Genomic DNA, 18,657 nt, shown 5'->3' on the forward strand with positions numbered 1-18,657 from the left:
AGGTATTACTAACTATGCTTTCTGCCTATAAATTTATTAGTTCTAGACACTACATCCTTCTAGTCCACTCTACTCCTAAAATCTTTCTTAATAATTTGTAGAGAATGTATCCTAGTTAACCCCTTAGAAATGCCACCCAACCAGCTCATGCTAGAACATTTCAATTTACTTTTCTGAATCATGTTGCCTAAAAAAAAATTTCAATAAAACCCATAACATTACACAGATCTTATATTATTCATTTATGTGAGTATTTAAAAAGCAGGCTTTATTACCACTTAATGCAATTTAAAAGCTAAAAAAATACTGTTAAAAGATTTCATGCATCATGTAGCAATAAAACATCATTTTCAGAATGACTACTGAATTTAAATTTAACTTTTTAGTTAGATGTCATTATAATCTCAGAAATGTCATATTGCCTTTCAACTATTAATTTCCTAAAAGAAACTAATCAATCTTTAGAGAAATGTTTTATGATTCAATTATTGGCTATTTGTAAACTTTGAATTCTTTTTACAGAAATAGACATACTGAATAAAAGTTTGATAGTGTCCCAGAGAAATAAAGTATGCCTTGAAAAGGAAATGAAAAATCTGAAATTGTTGTCAGATGCAGCCATATTGAGATCTCAGCAGATTCAGACATCTAGACAACAGGAAGTAAACTTGCAAACCAGATGCTATGATTTGGAAAAAGAAGTACTAGGTAAAAAAAAAGTCTTTTTTGCTGTTGTTGGTGACTAGTTATATAACTACATGAGGAAATATTTAAATTTTTACTTAAAATTACAACAAAATCTTGTTTTAATTATTTTGGGTTGCAAATATGCTTAATTATTAGTATCACTATGGTGATAACTGTGCCTGTGGTCAATACTTGCTGTCATTTCCAGTTTTGCCATTTAGTGTGGTAAGACTTAAGTGGATATATAAAAGACATTTCAACTGCAGTGTAAGATTTCAGAAAACTAAAGTGAAATTTACTTTGGTATATCTGTGCTTTACTATGTTTCCTTGTAAAGGTGAATCCAGATTTGTAGGCAATCCTTCATTTTTCCAAATGAAAAAATTTAAAGTGTTTGAAGCATCTTAGGCAAGGTTTTAAAATTTGTCTCCGCCTCAGAGGAATGAGTGTCTTGACAGTAAATGTAAGCAGTTTGTAATTTTCCCTGGAGGTAGGAAGGGATCGATAAAATAGGTAATCAGAAAAATGATATCACAAAAGCAGAGTTTTAGAAAAATTAATCTGTTATTAATGAATAGAGTATTTCAAACATCAAGACACTGGAGCCAGGTAGCCATTTTGAAAATATCTTTGCCAGTATCCCAATCCCAAGACTAACCATAAGAAGCTGAAGTAGGGAAGGGAACTCACATTTTTTAAGTCCTAAGTGTGCTAGACACTTTATATGAATTATTTCTATCTGTTCTTATAGAGACCACGAAAAGCATGTATAATTATCCTATCTTACAGCGGAGAGAACCAAGGCCCACAAAGTATCATAACTGGTACTACATTCCTAGTAAATGGCAGAAAGTAAAAGCAAAACTGGTTGGACTTCAATGCTCATGCTTGTCCCACTGTGTCTATTTAGCCTTCTCCGTGGCCCAGTGGGAAGGGTGAGATAGAATCAGGGTTGAGGTGACTACCCAAGACCAGGGAGATGAACATCTGTCTGGTAAACACGGAAGAGAAAGAAGTCAGAAAGCGTTCTGAACCTCCTGTGTTTGGGAGTCTTTAATCATGGAAACATACCACAGACTATGGAAATCTGGAGAGAACCTAGTGTTGGAAGAGAAGATAACAAGTCATCATATTAACTTTGTAGCAGTATCAACAGATAAAAATTTTAAAATCAGATAAAATTTAAAATAATCATATATTTTTATTTTCTCTCCTGAGAACTACCTATTCATAGATTCTGGAAATTTTCTATTGCATTATTGGAATTTTTCTTGATAATTTTATAGCAAATTTTATACAGTATAGGTATTATATTCTATATTCAATTTTTTTTCTAATGTATAATTTATCTATTGACTTTTTATTGTAAACTTTACCATATCGAAGTTTTTAATTTTGGTATAATCAATTATTATCTTGTATTGTTTCTGCGTAGTCTTATTAAAGTCATCCCATTCCTAGATAGTACATACAGTATCCTGGGTTTTGTTTCCCAAGTGAGTCATTAATACATATAGAATTTATTTTGATTTTATTTAAAAAATTTAGACAGCTATTTGAAATTTTTTCTTTTTAATTTTTCTGGGTACATAGTAGGGGTATATATTTATAGGATAAATGAGATATTTTGGTACAGGCATACAATGTATAATAATCATGTCAGGGTAAATGAGGTGTCCTGCCTCAAGCATTTATCCTTTCTTTGTATTACATACAATTCAGTTACACTCTTTTAGTTATTTTTAAATGTACAATATTGTTGACTGTGGTTACCCTGTTGTGTTATCAAATACTAGCTTTTATTCACCCTATCTAACTATATATTTGTACCCATTAACCCTCCCCACTTTCCATCCCCCCAATCCTGCCCCATCACCCTTCCCAGACTCTGGTAACCACCATTCTATTCTCTATTGCCAGGAGTTCAATTGATTTAATTTTTTTTAGTTTCTACAAATAAATATGCAAAATTTGTCTTTCTTTAGCTGGCTTATTTCATTTAACATAATGACCTCCAGTTTCATCCGTGTTTTGCATATGACTGGATCTCATTCTTTTTATGGCTAAATAGTACTCCATTGTGTATATTTACCCCATTTTCTTTATCCGTTCATTTGTTGATGGACATTTGGGTTACTTCCAAATCTTGGCTATTGTGAATAGTGCTGCAATAAACATGGGAGTGTAAGTAACTCTTCAATATACTGATTTTCCTTCTTTCAGTATTATAACTAGCAGTGAGATTCCTGGACCATATGGTAGTTCTACATCTAGTTTTTTGAGGAACCTCCAAACTGTTCTCCATAGTGATTATATTAATTTATATTACCACCAACAGTGTTCAAGTGTTCTCTTTTCTCCATAACCTCGCCAGAATTTCTATTGTCTGTCATTTGGATAAAAACCATTTTAACTGGGGTGAGATTATATCTCAGTATAGTTTTGATTTGCATTTCTTTGATCATCAGTGATGTTGAACACGTTTCCGTATACCTGTTTGACATTTGTGTATCTTCTTTTGAGAAATGTCTATTTAGATCTTTTTCCCATTCGTTTAAATCAGGTTATTAAATTTTTCCTATAGAGTTGTTTGAGCTGCTTGTGTATTCTGGTTATTAATTCCTTGTCAGATGGATAGTTTGCAGATATTTTCTCCCATTATGTGGGTTGTCTCTTCACTTTGTTGATGGTTTCCTTTGCTGTGCAGGAGGTTTTTAACTTGATGTGATTCCTGCAGAATGTTTTTAACTTGATGTGATCCCATTTGTCCATTTTTGCTTTGGCTGCCTGTGCTTGTGGGGTATTACTCAAGAAACCTTTGCCCAGTCCAGTGTCCTGGAGGGTTTCCTTAATGTTTTCTTTTAGTAGTTTCATAGTTTGAGGTCTTAGATTTAAGTATTTAATCCATTGTGATTTGATTTTTGTATATGGTGAGAGATAGGGATCTAGTTTTATTCATCTGCATATGGATATCCTGTTTTCCTAGGAGTATTTACTGAAGAGACTGTCTTCCCTCAACCTGTGTTCTTGGCAGTTTTGTCAAAAATTAGTTCAATGCAGATGCATGAAATTGTTTCTATGTTTTCTGTTCTGTTCCATTGGTCTCTGTGTCTGTTTTTATGTCAGTACCCAGTTGTTTTGTTTACTATAGCTCTGTAGTATAATTTGAAGTCAGGTAATGTGATTTCTCCAGTTTTGTTATTTTTGTTCAGAATAGCTTTGACTATTCTGGGTCTTCTGTGATTCCATCTAAATTTTAGGATTATTTTTGCTATTTCTGTGAAGAATAACATTGGTATTTTGATAGTGATTGCATTGTATCTGTAGATTGCTTTGGGTAGTATGGGCATTTTAATAATATTGATTCTTCTAATCTATGAACTTGGAATATCTTTCCTTTTTGTGTGTGTCCTTTTCAATTTCTTTCATCAGTGTTTTCATTTTGGAGAACTTTTACTTCTCTGGTTAGGTTTATTCCTAGATATTTTATTTTATTTTTAGCTATTGTAAATAGGATGATTTTCTTGATTTCTTTCTCAGATTGTTCACTGTTGTCATATAGAAATGCTACTGGTTTTTGTATGTTGATTCTATATCCTGCAACTTTACTGAATTAGTTTATTAGTTCTAATAGTTTTTATGGAGTCTTTAGGTTTTTCTAAATATAAGATTATATCATCTGCAAACAAGGATAATTTGACTTTTTCCTTTCCAATCCAATTTGGATGCCTTTTATTTCCTTATCTTGTCTGATTGCTCTAGCTAGGATTTTCTGCACTGTGTTGAATAATGGTGGTGAAAGTGGGCATCCTTGTTGTTTTCCAGACTTGGAGGAAAGGCTTTTAGTTTTTCCCTGTTCAGTATGATACTAAATGTGGACCTCTTTTATATGGCTTTTATTATGTTAAGATATGTTCCTTCCATACCCAGTTTTTTGAGGGTTCTTATCACAATGGCATGTTGAATTGTATCAAATGCTTTTTGAGAATCAACTGAAATGATCATATGGTTTTTGACCTTCATTCTGTTAATATAATGTAGCACACTGATTTGCATATGTTGGACCATCCTTGCTTCCCTTTTTTTTATTGGCCTGTTCAGGTTTTGGATTTCTTCATTGAGCAATCTTGGTAGATTGTATATATCTGGGAATTTATTCATTTATTCTAGGTTTTCCAATTTATTGGCATATAGTTGCTCATAGTAGCCTCTAACGATCCTTTGAATTTCTGCAGTATTGGTTGTAATGTCTCCTTTTTCATGTCTGATTGTATTTATCTGGGTCTTCTCTCTTTTTTTATTCTTTATTAGTTGGGTTAAAGGTTTGTTAATTTTGTTTATCTTTTGAAGAGACCAACTTTTCATTTTGTTGATCTTTTATATTGTTTTCTTCGGTCTCAATTTCATATATTTTTGCTCCGATCTTTATTTCTTTTCTTCTAATTTTGGACTTGGTTTTCTCATGCTTTAAGATGCATTGTTATGTTGATTTGAAGCTTTCTACTTTTTTGATGTAAGTGCTTGTTGCTATAAACTTTCTTCTTGTACTGCTTTTGCTGGATCCCATAGGTTTTGCTATATTGTGTTTACATTTTAATTTGTTTCAAGAAATTTTAAAATTTACTTCCTTATTTCTTCATTGACCCACTGGCTATTCAGGAACACATTTTTTAGTTTTTCATGTTTGTATGGTTTTTAAAATTCCTCTTGTTCTTGATATCTAGTTTTATTCCATTTTGGTCAGAGACATATTTAATATTATTTCTATTGTTTTGAATGTTTTAAGACTTGTTTTGATGCTTTACATGGTCTATCCTTGAAAATGATCCATGTGCTGAGAAGAATGTGTGTTCTGTAGCCATTGGATGAAATGTTTCTTAAATTTCTATTAGGTCCATTTGTTCTACACTTCTATTGTTGTACTAGATTATTGTACTAGATTCCATCTCCCTTTTTAGCTCTAGTAATATTTGCTTTATATATGTGGGTACTCTAGTCTTGGGTTCATACATATATACAATTATTACATCCTTGTGCTGAATCAACCCCTTTATCATTATGTCATGACTTCTTTGTCTCTTTTTATAGTTTTTGTTTTGAAATCTATTTTGTATTGTATAAATATAGTTTTTTGTGCATTTTATTTTGTTTGTGTCAATTTGCATGGAATTTTTTCCCATCCCTTTACTTTCAGTTTATTGTGTCTTTATAGGTGAAGTATGTTTCTTGTAGACAACAAATCATGGGGTCTTATTTTTTAATTCATTTAGTTATTCTGTCTTTCAATTGAGGGTTTAGTCTGTTTACATTCAATGTTATTATCGATAAGTAAGGACTTACTCCTGCCACTTTATTTGTTTTCTGGTCTTCTCTCTCTTCTTTCCTTCCCTTTCTCTTCCTTTTGCTGAAGGTGATTTCCTCAGGTGTTATGTTAATTTTTTGCTTTTTATTTTTTGTGTATCTGTTGTATGTTTTTTGGTTTGAGGTTTACCATGAAGCTTGCAAATAATATCTTATAACCCATTATTTCTTCTTGATCAATTCTGCTGTTAGTAGACTCTGATGAATTCTTTAGTATGTCAAATGCATTTTTTAACTAAAGAACTTCTACTTGATTCTCTTTAGTTATTTCAGTCTCTTTGTTAAATTTTATCTGATAGAATCCTGAATTTGTTCTCTGTTATCTTGGATTTTATTGAGCTGCCTCAAAACAGCTATTTTGAATTATCTGTCTGAAAGGTCACATATCTCTGTCTTTCTAGGATTGATTCCTTGTGCTTTATTTAGTTTGTTTGGTGAGGCCATGTTTTCCTGGATGATCTTGATCTTTGTTGGTGTCTGGGTATTGAAGAGTTAGGTATTCATTGTAGCCTTCACAGTGTGGGCTTGTTTGTATCCATATTTCTTAGGAAGACTTTCTAGGTATTTGAAGAGACTTGGGTGTTATGATCTAAGTCTTTGGTCATTGCAGCCATACCTGCTTTAGAGGGCACCACCTGCTCAGTAATACTGTGGGTCTTGCAGACTTGTAGATATACCACCTTGGTGGACTTGGGTAAGATCCAATAATTCACGGGATTGCCTGACAGAGACTCTTGTTCTCTTTCCTTACCTTCCCCCAAACAGAGTGTTTCTGTCTGTGCTAAGCTTCCTGGAGCTGGAGAGGGGGTGATACGAGTAATCCTATGGCCACCACCACTGGAACTGTGCTGGGTCAGACCCAAAGCCAGCATAGCACTTCATTTGGGTCTTACTCAAGGCCTACAGTGACCACTGCCTGGCTACTGCTGATGTTCACTGAAGGCCCCAGGGCTCTATAATCAGCAAATAGCTAATTCAGTCAGGTTTATGCTCTTCCCTTTCAGGCGGTGAGTTCCCTCTGGCTCTGGGCAAGTCTGGGGATGCTGTACAGGAGCCAGGGCCTGGAGTCAGGAAGCTTAGTAATCTACCTGACGTTCTATCCTACTATAGTTGAGCTGACATCCAAGCCACAAGACAAAGTCCTTTCCACTCTTCCCCTTTCCTCAAGAAGAGGAATATCTCCCCATGGCCACCAGTGCCCCGGCCACAACAAGTACTGCCTGGCTACCACCACTGTTAACTCAAGGCCCAAGGGCTCTTCATTCAGCTTGTGGTTAATGCTGCCACTCCTTAGTCTCTCCTTTCAGGGCCACGGGCTCTCCTCTGGCACAGGGAGGGTCCAGAAATTCTGTTCAGGTGCTAAGGCCTGGAATCAGGGACCTCAGAAGCTTGCTTGGTGCTCTATGCCACTGCGGCCGAGCTGGTACTCAAGCTAAAACAATAAGGTCTCCTTTCTCTTCCCTCTATTTTCCTCAAGCAGGAATGGTCTCTTCCCATAGCCACCAATGCTGGAAATGTGCTACATCACACCTGAAACCAGCATAGTTCTGGGTTTCACCCAAGGCCTGTGTCAAGTACTGTATGGTTACCACTATATTGCTACCACTGCTGACTATTCAGTTCTTAGTCAGCAGGTGATGAATTCTGCCAGAAATGGTTCCTTTCCTTCAAAGCACCATGTTCCCTTCTGGCCCAGGGTATGTTTAGAAATGTTGTCCAGGAGCTAGAGCCTGAAAAAGGGGTCTTGAGATTCTGCCTGGTGCCCTACTCTACTGTGGCTGAGCTAGTATCAAAGTTGCAAGACGAAGTCCTGTTTACTTTCCTCTCCTCAAGCAGAGTAAAGGAGTCTCTTCCAGAGTTGTGAGCTGCACTGCCTGGGGTTGAGGTAGGGGTGATGCAAGCACTCCCTTGAATGCCTCAGCTCACTAGATCACATGCACCCCAAGTCCACTGGCTGCAAGTCCAGCACAGCACCAGGACTTGCCCAGGAATTGCAGTTCCTGTGTCCCAGACTGCCTTTCTAGTTTGCTTAGGACCTCAGAGCACTTTAGCCAATAGTGGTGGAGCCTGCTGGAACTCAGGTACCTGTCACTGGGATGGACAATTTGCCTCTGGCTAGGGCTGGTCCAAATGCTCCCTCTGTGAACACTGTCTGAATTCTGCCCCTGGTTGCTTTCTTCTGTGAGAGAGCAGCACTGAGTTACAATGAAAAGTCCCACAGTCACTGCAGTCTTCCTCCCCAAAAGACACAGATTCTCTCTCTGTGCCACAGGTCTGCTGCCAAAGGATGGGGGGAGGGGTAGCACTGGAAATTCAAGACTATCTTTCCTGCCCTCTTCAGTGCTTCTTTCTTCAATAGGATGTTAAAACCAAGTATTAGGATTACTGATCTGGTTTTGGTTCTTACGAAGAAGGTGCCTTTTGTGTGTGGATAGGTGTTCAATTTTGTTGTTCCTGCAGGGCGGATGATTGCTCGTGGTTTCTATTTGGCCTTCTTGCTCCCCCTCCCCTCTAGAATTTATCTGTAATATGGTGCAAGATATAATGGTCCAGATTTACTCTTTTCCAACTGTATCAGTATTATGTATTAAATAATTTATCCTTTTCTCACTAGATAGAACTACTATCTGTTATATGTTAAAATTTTAATATATACAGATGCTTCTTTACTTACAGTGGGGTTATGTCCCAATGAACCCATCCTAACTTGAAAATATTGTAAGTAAAAAAATGCATTTAATGCTGGCAACACAGCAGACGATCCCACCTTACCATGATTCGACTTACAAATTTTTGACTTTACTGTGGTGTTAAAGAAATATGCATTCAGTAGAAACCAGAACCCCATCATAATTGGTAAGAAGCCTCTCAACTTATGATGGGGTTACATCCTGATAAACCTATCATAAAGTCAAAAAATCATATTGAACCATAAGTCGGGAACTGTCTGTACTAGCAACTATTACTATATTCTATCTTCTGTTCCACTAATATTTTTGATGCACCATTAATAGTGCATTGATTTGAATATGACTTATTAGCATATTCTTTTAGGTGCTAAACCCTTTCTGTCTCCACCGTTCTTACTTTTTAAATACATATTTGCAGACAGTTAGTCTTTCATTTTAACTTTAATATAATTTTATTTACCTCTAATCCATAGGCTCCAAGAAGTACCTAGTAAAAGTTTTTCTCTCTGTATTTGTTACATCTTTCCTACATATTCAGAGAAAGTTATTCTTCCACATAAACTTTAAGATGATTACATTCACCTCTAATGCCAACAAGGATTCTAATTTGAATTGCATTATATTTACAAACTAATTTTTAGAGAATTAAAAATGTTGGTAATATTGTCTTTTGAATATTGTTAAGTCTTTTTATTCAAAAACATGGTATGCTGTTTCATTTTTAATGCTATTATATGTTCTTTAATAAGATGTAATAGTTTTACTTAAATATGTTTCTTTGCCATTCTTGTTAAATTTGTTACTATCAGTTTTGCCTCTACCATGAATAGACTATTTTTTCAATTTTTGTTGATAGAGTAGACAAAAGCTATTCATTTTTATATATTTGTTTTATATCCATCCACCTCACAAAACTCTCATATTAATTCTACAGTAGACATTTTTTATTAGTGACTCTTGGGCCTACAACTTCCCAAAAGAGTTCTTCTATTTTTTCCCCAGTGTTTATATCTGTTATTTTATTTTCTTGTCTTCTTTATATCTTATTAAATTCATCCGAAACTCTGACACTCTGTTAAATAATAATGCTGACAGTGAACATTCAATCTGTCATTGATGGGCACTTAGGTTGATTCCATGTCTTTGCTATTGTGAATAGTGCTGCTATGAACATTTGCATGCATGTGTCTTTGTGGTAGAATGCTTTATATTACTCTGGGTATACACCCAATTATGGGATTACCGGGTTGAATGGTAGTTCTGCTTTTAGCTCCTTGAGGAATTGCCATATGGCTTTCCACAGTGTTGAACTAATTTACAGTCCCAGCAACAGTGTATAAGTGTGTCCTTTTCTCTGCAACCTCACCAGCATCTGTTATTTTTTGATTTTTTAATAATAGCCATTCTGACTGGTGTGAGGTGATACCTCATTGGCACTTGATTTGCATTTCTCTAATCATCAGTGATATTGAACTTTTTTTCCTATGCTTTTTGGCCACATGTATGTCTTCTTTTGAGAAGTGTCTGTTCATGTTCTTTGCCCACTTTTTAATGGGCTTGTTTGACGTTTTTTTCTTGTGAATTTAAGGTCCTTATAGATGCTTGATAATAGACCTTTGTCAGCTGCATAGTTTGCAAATTTTGTCTCCATTCTGTAAGTTGTCCGTTTACTCTGTTAATAGCTTCTTTTGGTGTGCAGAAGTTCTTAAGTTTAATTAGATCCCATTTGTCAGTTTTTGCCTTTGTTGCAATTGCTTATGGTATCTTTGTTACGAAATCTTTGCCCATTCCTATGTCCAGAATGGTTATTCCCTAGGTTGTCTTCTGGGTTTTTATAGTTTTGGGTTTTACATTTAAGTCTTTAATATATCTTGAGTTGATTTCTGTATATGGCATAAGGAAGGGGTCTAGTTTCAGTATTCTGCATATGACTAGCCAGTTATCCCAGCACCATTTACTGAATAGGGAGTCTTTTCCCATTGCTTTTTTTTGTCAGCTTTATCAAAGATCAGATTGTTGTAGGTTTGCGGCTTTATTTCTGGGCTCTCTATTCTGGTTCATTGGTCTGTGTGCCTGTTTTCGTACCAGTACTATGCTGTTCTTTTGGCTTCAATATTTACTAGCTGTGTTATTTTGGATAAGTTACTTAACTTCTCTGGGCTTTAGTTTATTTACAAAATGGGTATAATAACAGCCCCTACCTTCTAGTGTTTTTGCAAGGATTTTGCAAGAATTCTCAAGTAGAGAATTGTATTTTACTTCATATTTCAAAGGAACATTTAATAAGATTTGATCATATACTCAGCATAAAGAAAAGCTGTTTGTTTTAATTTACTCACATTTAGTTTAAAATTGCTACATCAATTTTCATAATAGAAATAGGCCTATATTTGTTTTAATATTTTTGTCAGATTGTGGTTACAGGTCACTGTGGCCTTGTAGAATGAGTTGAGAAATATACTTTAATTTTTGGTTCTTTCTAAAACATTGTATAAAATTAAGTTTTTCTCTGTTTCTTGAAAGTTTGGTACAATTTGCTTAGAAAATTATCTGGACATATCTTTGTGGGAAGACACTGTTTCAATTTATTAGTTACAGAACCTTTTTTTTTTTTTTTGCTTTTGTTGAGTCAATCTTAGTAAAATATATTTTTGTAATAATGTGTCCATTTCATCCAAGATTTCAAAGCTGTTGGCATGAGGTTGTTCAGAGCATTATTTTCTTATTATTTCTTATTCTTTATTTGTAGTTACTGCCCCTTTTTCATTTCTTTTATTGTTTTGGTTACTATAGCCTGGTATTATAGTTTGAAGTTGGATGATGTGATGCCTGCAGCTTTGTTCTTTTTGCTTAGGATTTCCTTGGCTATTCTGGCTCTTTTTTGATTCCATATGAATTTTTAAATAATTTTTTCTAGTTCTATGAAGAACGTGATTGATAGTTTGATAGGAATAGCATTGAATCTGTAAATTGCTTTGGGCAGTATGGCCATTTTACTGATACTGATTCTTCCAATCCATGAGCATGGGATGTTCTTCTATTTCTTTTTGTCATCTCTGATTTCTTTGGGCAGTTTGTAATTCTCATTGTAGAGACCTTTCACCGCCTAGTTAGCTGTATTCCTATGTATTTTATTCCTAGGAATTTTGTGTGTGTGTTTGTGTATGTGTGTGAATTGTAAATGGGATTGTGTTCCTGATTTGGCTTTCAGCTTGGCTGTTGTTGGCGTATAGGAATGCTAGCTAGTGATTGTACATTGATTTTGTATCCTGAAACTTTGCTAAAGTTGTTTATCAGCTGAAGGAACTTTTGGGTCAAGACTAAGGGGTTTTCTGGATATAGAAACATGTCATCTGCAAACAGGGATAGTTTGACTTCTTCTTATCCTATTAGAATGCCTTTATTTCTTTCTCTTGCCTGACTGCTCTGGCTAGGACTTCCAATACTATATTGAGTAGGAGTGGTGAGAGAGGGCATCCTTGTCTTGTTCTGGTTTTCAAGGGAATAATTCCAGCTTTTGCCCATTCAATATGATGTTGGTTGTGGGTTTGGCATAGATGGCTCCTATTTTGAGGTCTATTCCTTCAATACCTAGTTTATTGAAAGTTTTTCATATAAACGGAGGTTGAATTTTATCAAAAGCCTTTTCTGCATCTATTGAGATAATCACATGGTTTTTTCTTTAGTTCTGTTTACGTGATTAATCACGTTTATTGATTTGCATATGCTGAACCAACGTTGCATCACAAGGATGAAGCCCTACTTGATCAAGATGTATTAGCTTCTTGATGTGTTGCTGAATTTGGTTTGCAAGTATTTTGTTAAGGATTTTTGCATTGGTGTTCATCATGGATATTGGCCTGAATTTTTTTGTGTGTGCCTCTCTGCCAGGTTTTGGTATCAGGATGATGCTGACCTCATAAAATAAATTGGGGAGGAATTCTTCCTCCTCAATTCTTTGGAATAGTTTCACTATGAATAGTTCCAGTTCTTCTTTGTACATCTGGTAGAATTCAGCTGTGAATCCATCAGCTCCTGGGCTTTTATTTTTGGTTGGTAGACTATTACTGATTTAATTTCAGATGTTGTTATTGGTCTGTTCAGGGAATCAATTTGTTCCTGGTTCAGTATTAGGAGGGTGTATGTGTCCAGGAATGTATGCATCTCTTCTAGTTTGTGTGCATAGAGGTGTTTGTAGTAGTTTCTGATGGTTGTTTTTATTTCTCTGGGGTTAGTGGTAACACTTCCTTCTTCATTTCTAATTGTGTTTATTTGGATCTTCTCTCTTCTTTATTAGTCTAGCTAGTGGCCTATCTTATTCACTTTTAAAAAAAACCTACTTCCGGATTCATTGATCTTTTGAATGTTTTTGTGTGTCTTGATTTCCTTCCATTCAGCTCTGATTTTGGTTATTTCTTGTATTTTGCTAGCTTTGGGGTTGATTTTTTTCTTTAATAGCTTAGAATCGTGAGATTCTAATGCTTCAAATAATTTTTTATCATTGGGTATAGTATAAGGAATGAACAAATCAATTTTTAATCTTTGTATGAAAGTTGTATTCAAATGAATTACGTATACTTGTGACTTGAAATAGTCAAGTGGTATATAGGGTTTTGATTTTATGAACCAGAAAAAGTAGGGAATTAATGTGGCAAGCTCTATTTAAAGATGCACTCTTGCATTCTTGAGAAAACTGAAATTCTTCTCATATATCCTGGATTTTCCTCTTGACCTGAAATAGCTGCTTATGGGATGGCCCCAGGAGTTGTAGATTCCTGGAGCCTTTTTAGAACTAGAAGCTATTTTTAGCTAAATGGAGGCACATCGAAAACATGTAAGAGTAGTAGCAACAAAAATGCATTTTTGGAATTTATTATACCATGAGCTGTTAATGCTGACAATATAAATACTTGTGAAATTCTTTAATGTATGAATAATAGATCCTCATGGAAACTGTGAAGTTTTGGAGTTTAGCTTTGATCTTTTTTCCTTCAAAATAAAATACTGTCAGAGCTAAATATTTCAAATATTTATAAGATCAATAAAAAATGAAGCTACTAAGATAGTGATTTTCATGTATCAGATTAAATAAACCCAAAAGTATGATAGCAGATTGGGTTGGTGAGGCACTCTAATGTATTTCTGGGTGGACTATCAATTGGTACAATTACTATAGAGACTAGTTTGTCAATATTTTTCTGAAATACAAATGAACTGCCCTCCTTTGACCCTGGACTTACTTCCTTTTCCAGGAATTAACATGTAGATATGCCTTCTTATAAATGAAATAACAGATTTGCAAAGTTATTCTTTGAAGCATAGCAATACTAAAAGATTGCAAGCAACCTAAAACATCATGATAGGTGACTGGTTAAATAAATTGTGCAGTATTCAAACAGTAGAGTCCATATAGCCATAGAGAGAGAGAGAGAGAGAGAGAAAGAGACAGAGAAAGTTCCTTGTATATTAATGTGTAGAGATCTCCAAACTATATTGTCAAATAAGGAAAGGAAGATACATAACATTGCATATGCACTGTGGTATAATTTGTATACAAAATATGAAGTGAAATATATGTGTATTATTATTTACTTATACTCTGTATAAATTTTTAAAATCTTTGGAGATATACATACAAGAAACTAACAACAGTATTTATTATTTGGAGGCAATCAGAATTACGTGAATGAGAGATGAATGAGGGGAGTCTTTTTAAAAAAAAAAAAGGTTTATTTTTTACAGCAATTTGAGATTTACTGAAAAAATGAAAAGATAATATAGAGCATTCTCATATACCACTCCCCCAACACAGTTTCCCCTGTGGTTAACATTGTACACTAGTTTAGTACATTTGTTACAATTAATGAATGAATATTGACATATTATTATTTTTCCCCTCAATTATTTTAAGTTCTGGGGTACACGTGCAGGATGTGCAGGTTTGTTACACAGGTAAACATGTGCCATAGTAGTTTGCTTCACAGATCTCATCCCATCACCTAGGCATTAAGCCCAGCATCCATTAGCTATTCTTCCTGAAGCTCTTCCTCCCTTCACCCCCCAGTTGACAGGCCCTAGTGAGTGTTGTTTTCCCCATGTGTCCATGTGTTCCTATCATTCAGTGAGAACATGAGGTGTTTGGTTTTCTGTTCCTGCATTAGTTTGCTGAGGATAACAGCTTCCAGATCCATCCATGTCTCTTCAAAGGACATGATCTCATTCCTTTTTATGGCTGCATAGTATTCCATGGTGTATATGTACCACATTTTCTTTATTTAATCTATCATTGATGGACATTTAGGTTGATTCCATGTCTTTGCTATTGTGAATAGTGCTGCAGTGAACATATGCATGCATGTATCTTTATAATAGAATTATTTATATTCTTCTGGGTATATACCCAGTAATGGGATTGCTGGCTCAAATGGTATTTCTGCCTCTAGATCTTTGAGGAATTGCGACATTGTCTTCCACAAAGGTTGAACTAATTTACACTCCCTCCAACAGTGTAAAAGCTCCTTTTTCTCACAAGCTCACCAGCATCTGTTGTTTCTTGACTTTTTAATAATCACCATTCTGACTGGTGTGAGATGGTATCTCATTGTGGTTTTAATTTGCATTTCTCTAATAATCAGTGATGATGAGTGTTTTTTCATGTTTGTTGGCTGCATGTATGTCTTCTTTTGAAAAGTGTGTGTTCATGTTCTTTGCCTACTTTTTAATGGAGTTTTTTGTTTTTTCCTTGTACGTTTTTTTAAGTTCCTTGTAGACTCTGGATGTTACACCTTTGTCAAATGGGTAGATTGCAAAAATTTTCTCCCATTCTTTAGGTTGTCTGTTCACCTATTAATAGTTTCTTTTGCTGTGCAGAAAGTCTTTACTTTAATTAGATCTCATTTGTCAATTATTGATTTTGTTGCTATTGCTTTTAACATTTTCATCATGAAATCTCTGCCTGTACCTACGTCCTGAATGATACTGCCCAGATTTTCTTCTAGGGTTTTATAGCTTTGGGTTTTACATTTAAGCCTTTAATCCATCTAGAGTTGATTTTTGTATGTGGCATAAGAAAGGGGTCCAGATTCAGCTGTCCACATATGGCCAGCCAGTTCTCCCAGCACCATTTATTAAATTGGGAACCCTTTCTCCATTGCTTGCTTTTGTCAGGTTTGTCAAATATCAGAGGTTGTAGGTGTGCTGTCTTATTTCTGAGTTCTCTATTCTGTTCCATTGTTCTATATGTCTGTTTTTGTACTGGTATCATGCTGTTTTGGTTACTATAGCCTTATAGTATAGCTTGAAATCGGGTTGCATGATGCCTCCAGCTTTTTTCTTTTTGATTAGGATTGCCTTGGCTATTCAGGCTCTTTTTAGTTCCATATGAATTTAAAAATCGTTTTTTCTAGTTCTGTGAAGAATGCCAATGGTAGTTTAATGGGAATAGCATTGAATCTATAAATTACTTTGGGCAGTATGGCCATTTAAATAATATTGATTCTTCCTATCCATGAGCATGGAATGTTTTTCCATTTGTTTGTGTCCTCTCTGATTTCCTTGAGCAGTCATTTGTAGTTCTCCTTGAAAAGATTTTTCATTTCCCTTGTTAGTTGTCTTCCTAGGGTTTTTACATTTTTTTTTTATAGTAATTGTGAATGGGAGTTCATTCATTATTTGGCTCTTGGCTCACCTGTTGTTGGTGTAGAGTAATGTTTTTACACATTTATTTTGTATTCTGAGACAGCTGAAGTTGCTTATCACCTTAAGAAGCTTTTGGGCTGAGACAATTTTCTAGATGTAGGATCATGTTATATGCAAATAAAGATAATTTGACTTCTTATTTTCCTATTTGGATACCCTTTATTTCTTTCACTTGCCTGATTGCCCTGGCCAGAACATTCAGTACTATGTTTTATAGGAGTGGTGAGAAAGGGCATCTTTGTTTGTGCCAGTTTTCCAGGGAAATGCTTCTAGTTTTTGCACATTCAGTATGATATTGGCTGTGGGTTTGTCATCTATGGCTCTTATTATTTTGAAGTATGTTCCCTTAATGCATAGTTTATTGAGAAGTTTTAACATAAAGGGATGTTGAATTTTATCAAAGGCCTTTTTGCCATTTATTGAGATCATCATGTGGTTTTTGTCTTTAGTTCTGTTTATGTGATGAATCACATTTATTGATTTGCATATATTGAACCAAGCTTGCATTCCAGGGATGAAGCCAACTTGATTATGGTGGATAAGCTTTTCGATGTGCTGCTAGATTCAGTTTGCCAGTATTTAATGAACATTTTTGCATTGATGTTCATCAGGGATATATTGACCTGAAGTTTTCTTTTTTGTAACATCTCTGCCAGGTTTTGCTATTAGGATGATGCTGGCCTCATAAAATGAGTTACGGAGGAGTCTTTCTTTTCAGTTTTTTGAAATAGCTTCAGTAGAAATGGTGCTGCCAGATCTTCTTTGTACCTCTGGTAGAATTCAGCTATAAATCTGTCTGGTGCTATAAATGTCCCTCTTAACACTGCTTTAGCTGCATCTCACACATTCTGATTTGTTGTCTCTTTGTCCTCATTAGTTTCAAAGAACTTCTTGATTTCTGTCTTAATTTCATTATTTACCCAGAAGTCATTCAGGAGCAGATTGTTCGATTCTCATGTAGTTGTGTGGTCTTGAGTGAATTTCTTAATCTTGAGTTCTAGTTTGATTACACTGTGGTCTGAGAGACTGTTATTATTTTAGTTCTTTTGCATTTGCTGAGGAGTGTTTGATTATGTGTAGTGATAAGAAGAATGTATATTCTGTTATTTTATGATGTAGAGTTCTGTAGATATCTATCAGGTCCACTTGATCCAGAGCTGAGTTCAGGTTCACTATCTTTGTTAATTTTCTATCTTGATGATCTAATATTGTCAGTGGGATGTTAAAGTCTCCCATTATTATTGTGTGGGAGTCTAAGTCTCTTGTTTAGGTCTCTAAGAACTTGCTTTATGAATCTGCTTTTTTATTGAGTACATATATATTTAAGATAGTTAGCTTTTCTTGTTGAATTGAACCCTTTACCATTATGTAATGTCCTTCTTTGTCTTTTTGGATCTTTGTTACTTTAAAGTCTGTTTTGTCAGAAACTAGTATCGTGACCCCTGCTTTTTTCTGTTTTCCATTTTCTTGGTAAATTTTCCTCCATCCCTTTATTTTGAGCCTATGTGTGTCTTTGGATATGAGATGGGCCTCTTGAAGACAGCATACCAATGGGTCGTGGCTCTTCCAGCTTTCTATTCTATGTCTTTTAATTGGGGCATTTGGCCCATTTACATTTAAGGTTAGTATTGTTGTCTGTGAATTTGATCCTGTCATCATGGTGCTAGCTAGTTACTTTGCAGACTGTTTATGTGGTTGCTTCATAGTGTACCTGGTCTGTGTACTTCAGTGTGTTTTTGCAGTGGCTGGTAACATTTTTGTTTCTTTGTTTGTTTTTCCATATTTAGTGCTTCCTTCAGAAGCTCTTGCAAAGCAGGCCTAGTGGTGATGAATTCCTTCAGAATTTGCTTGTCTGAAAAGGATCTTATTTCTCCTTTACTTATGAAGCTTAGTTTGGCCAGATATGAAATTCTGGGTTGGGACTTATTTTCTTTAAGAATGTTGAATTTTGGCCCCCAGTCTCTTCTGGCTTGAAGGGTTTCTGCTGAGGGATACACTGTTATTCTGATGGGCTTCCCTTTGTAGGTGACCTGTCCTTTCTAACTAGCTGCACTTAACATTTTTTCTTTCTTTTCGACCTTGGAGAGTCTGATGATTATGTGTCTTGGTGTTGATCTTCTCATGGAGTATCTTTCCAGGGTTCTCTGCAGTTCCTGAATTTGAATGGTGGCCTGTCTTGTTGGTTGGGGAAGTTCTTCTGGATGATATTCTGAAGTATGTT

The 18,657-nt window shown here is 35.2% G+C and overlaps 1 protein-coding gene across 1 annotated transcript in view; it reads left to right on the top strand.

Annotated features, from left to right (window-relative positions):
- Nucleotides 1–18,657, top strand: part of LEKR1 (leucine, glutamate and lysine rich 1) — a 225,032-nt gene that overhangs the window by 113,030 nt on the left and 93,345 nt on the right. The window contains exon 6 of the mRNA XM_015131868.3: nt 523–708. Within this exon, the coding sequence (XP_014987354.3) occupies nt 523–708 (186 nt within the window). The remainder of the gene's footprint in view (nt 1–522; nt 709–18,657) is intronic.

Source organism: Macaca mulatta, chromosome 2 (assembly GCF_049350105.2).
Source record: "Macaca mulatta isolate MMU2019108-1 chromosome 2, T2T-MMU8v2.0, whole genome shotgun sequence".
NCBI classification, from domain to species: domain Eukaryota; kingdom Metazoa; phylum Chordata; class Mammalia; order Primates; family Cercopithecidae; genus Macaca; species Macaca mulatta.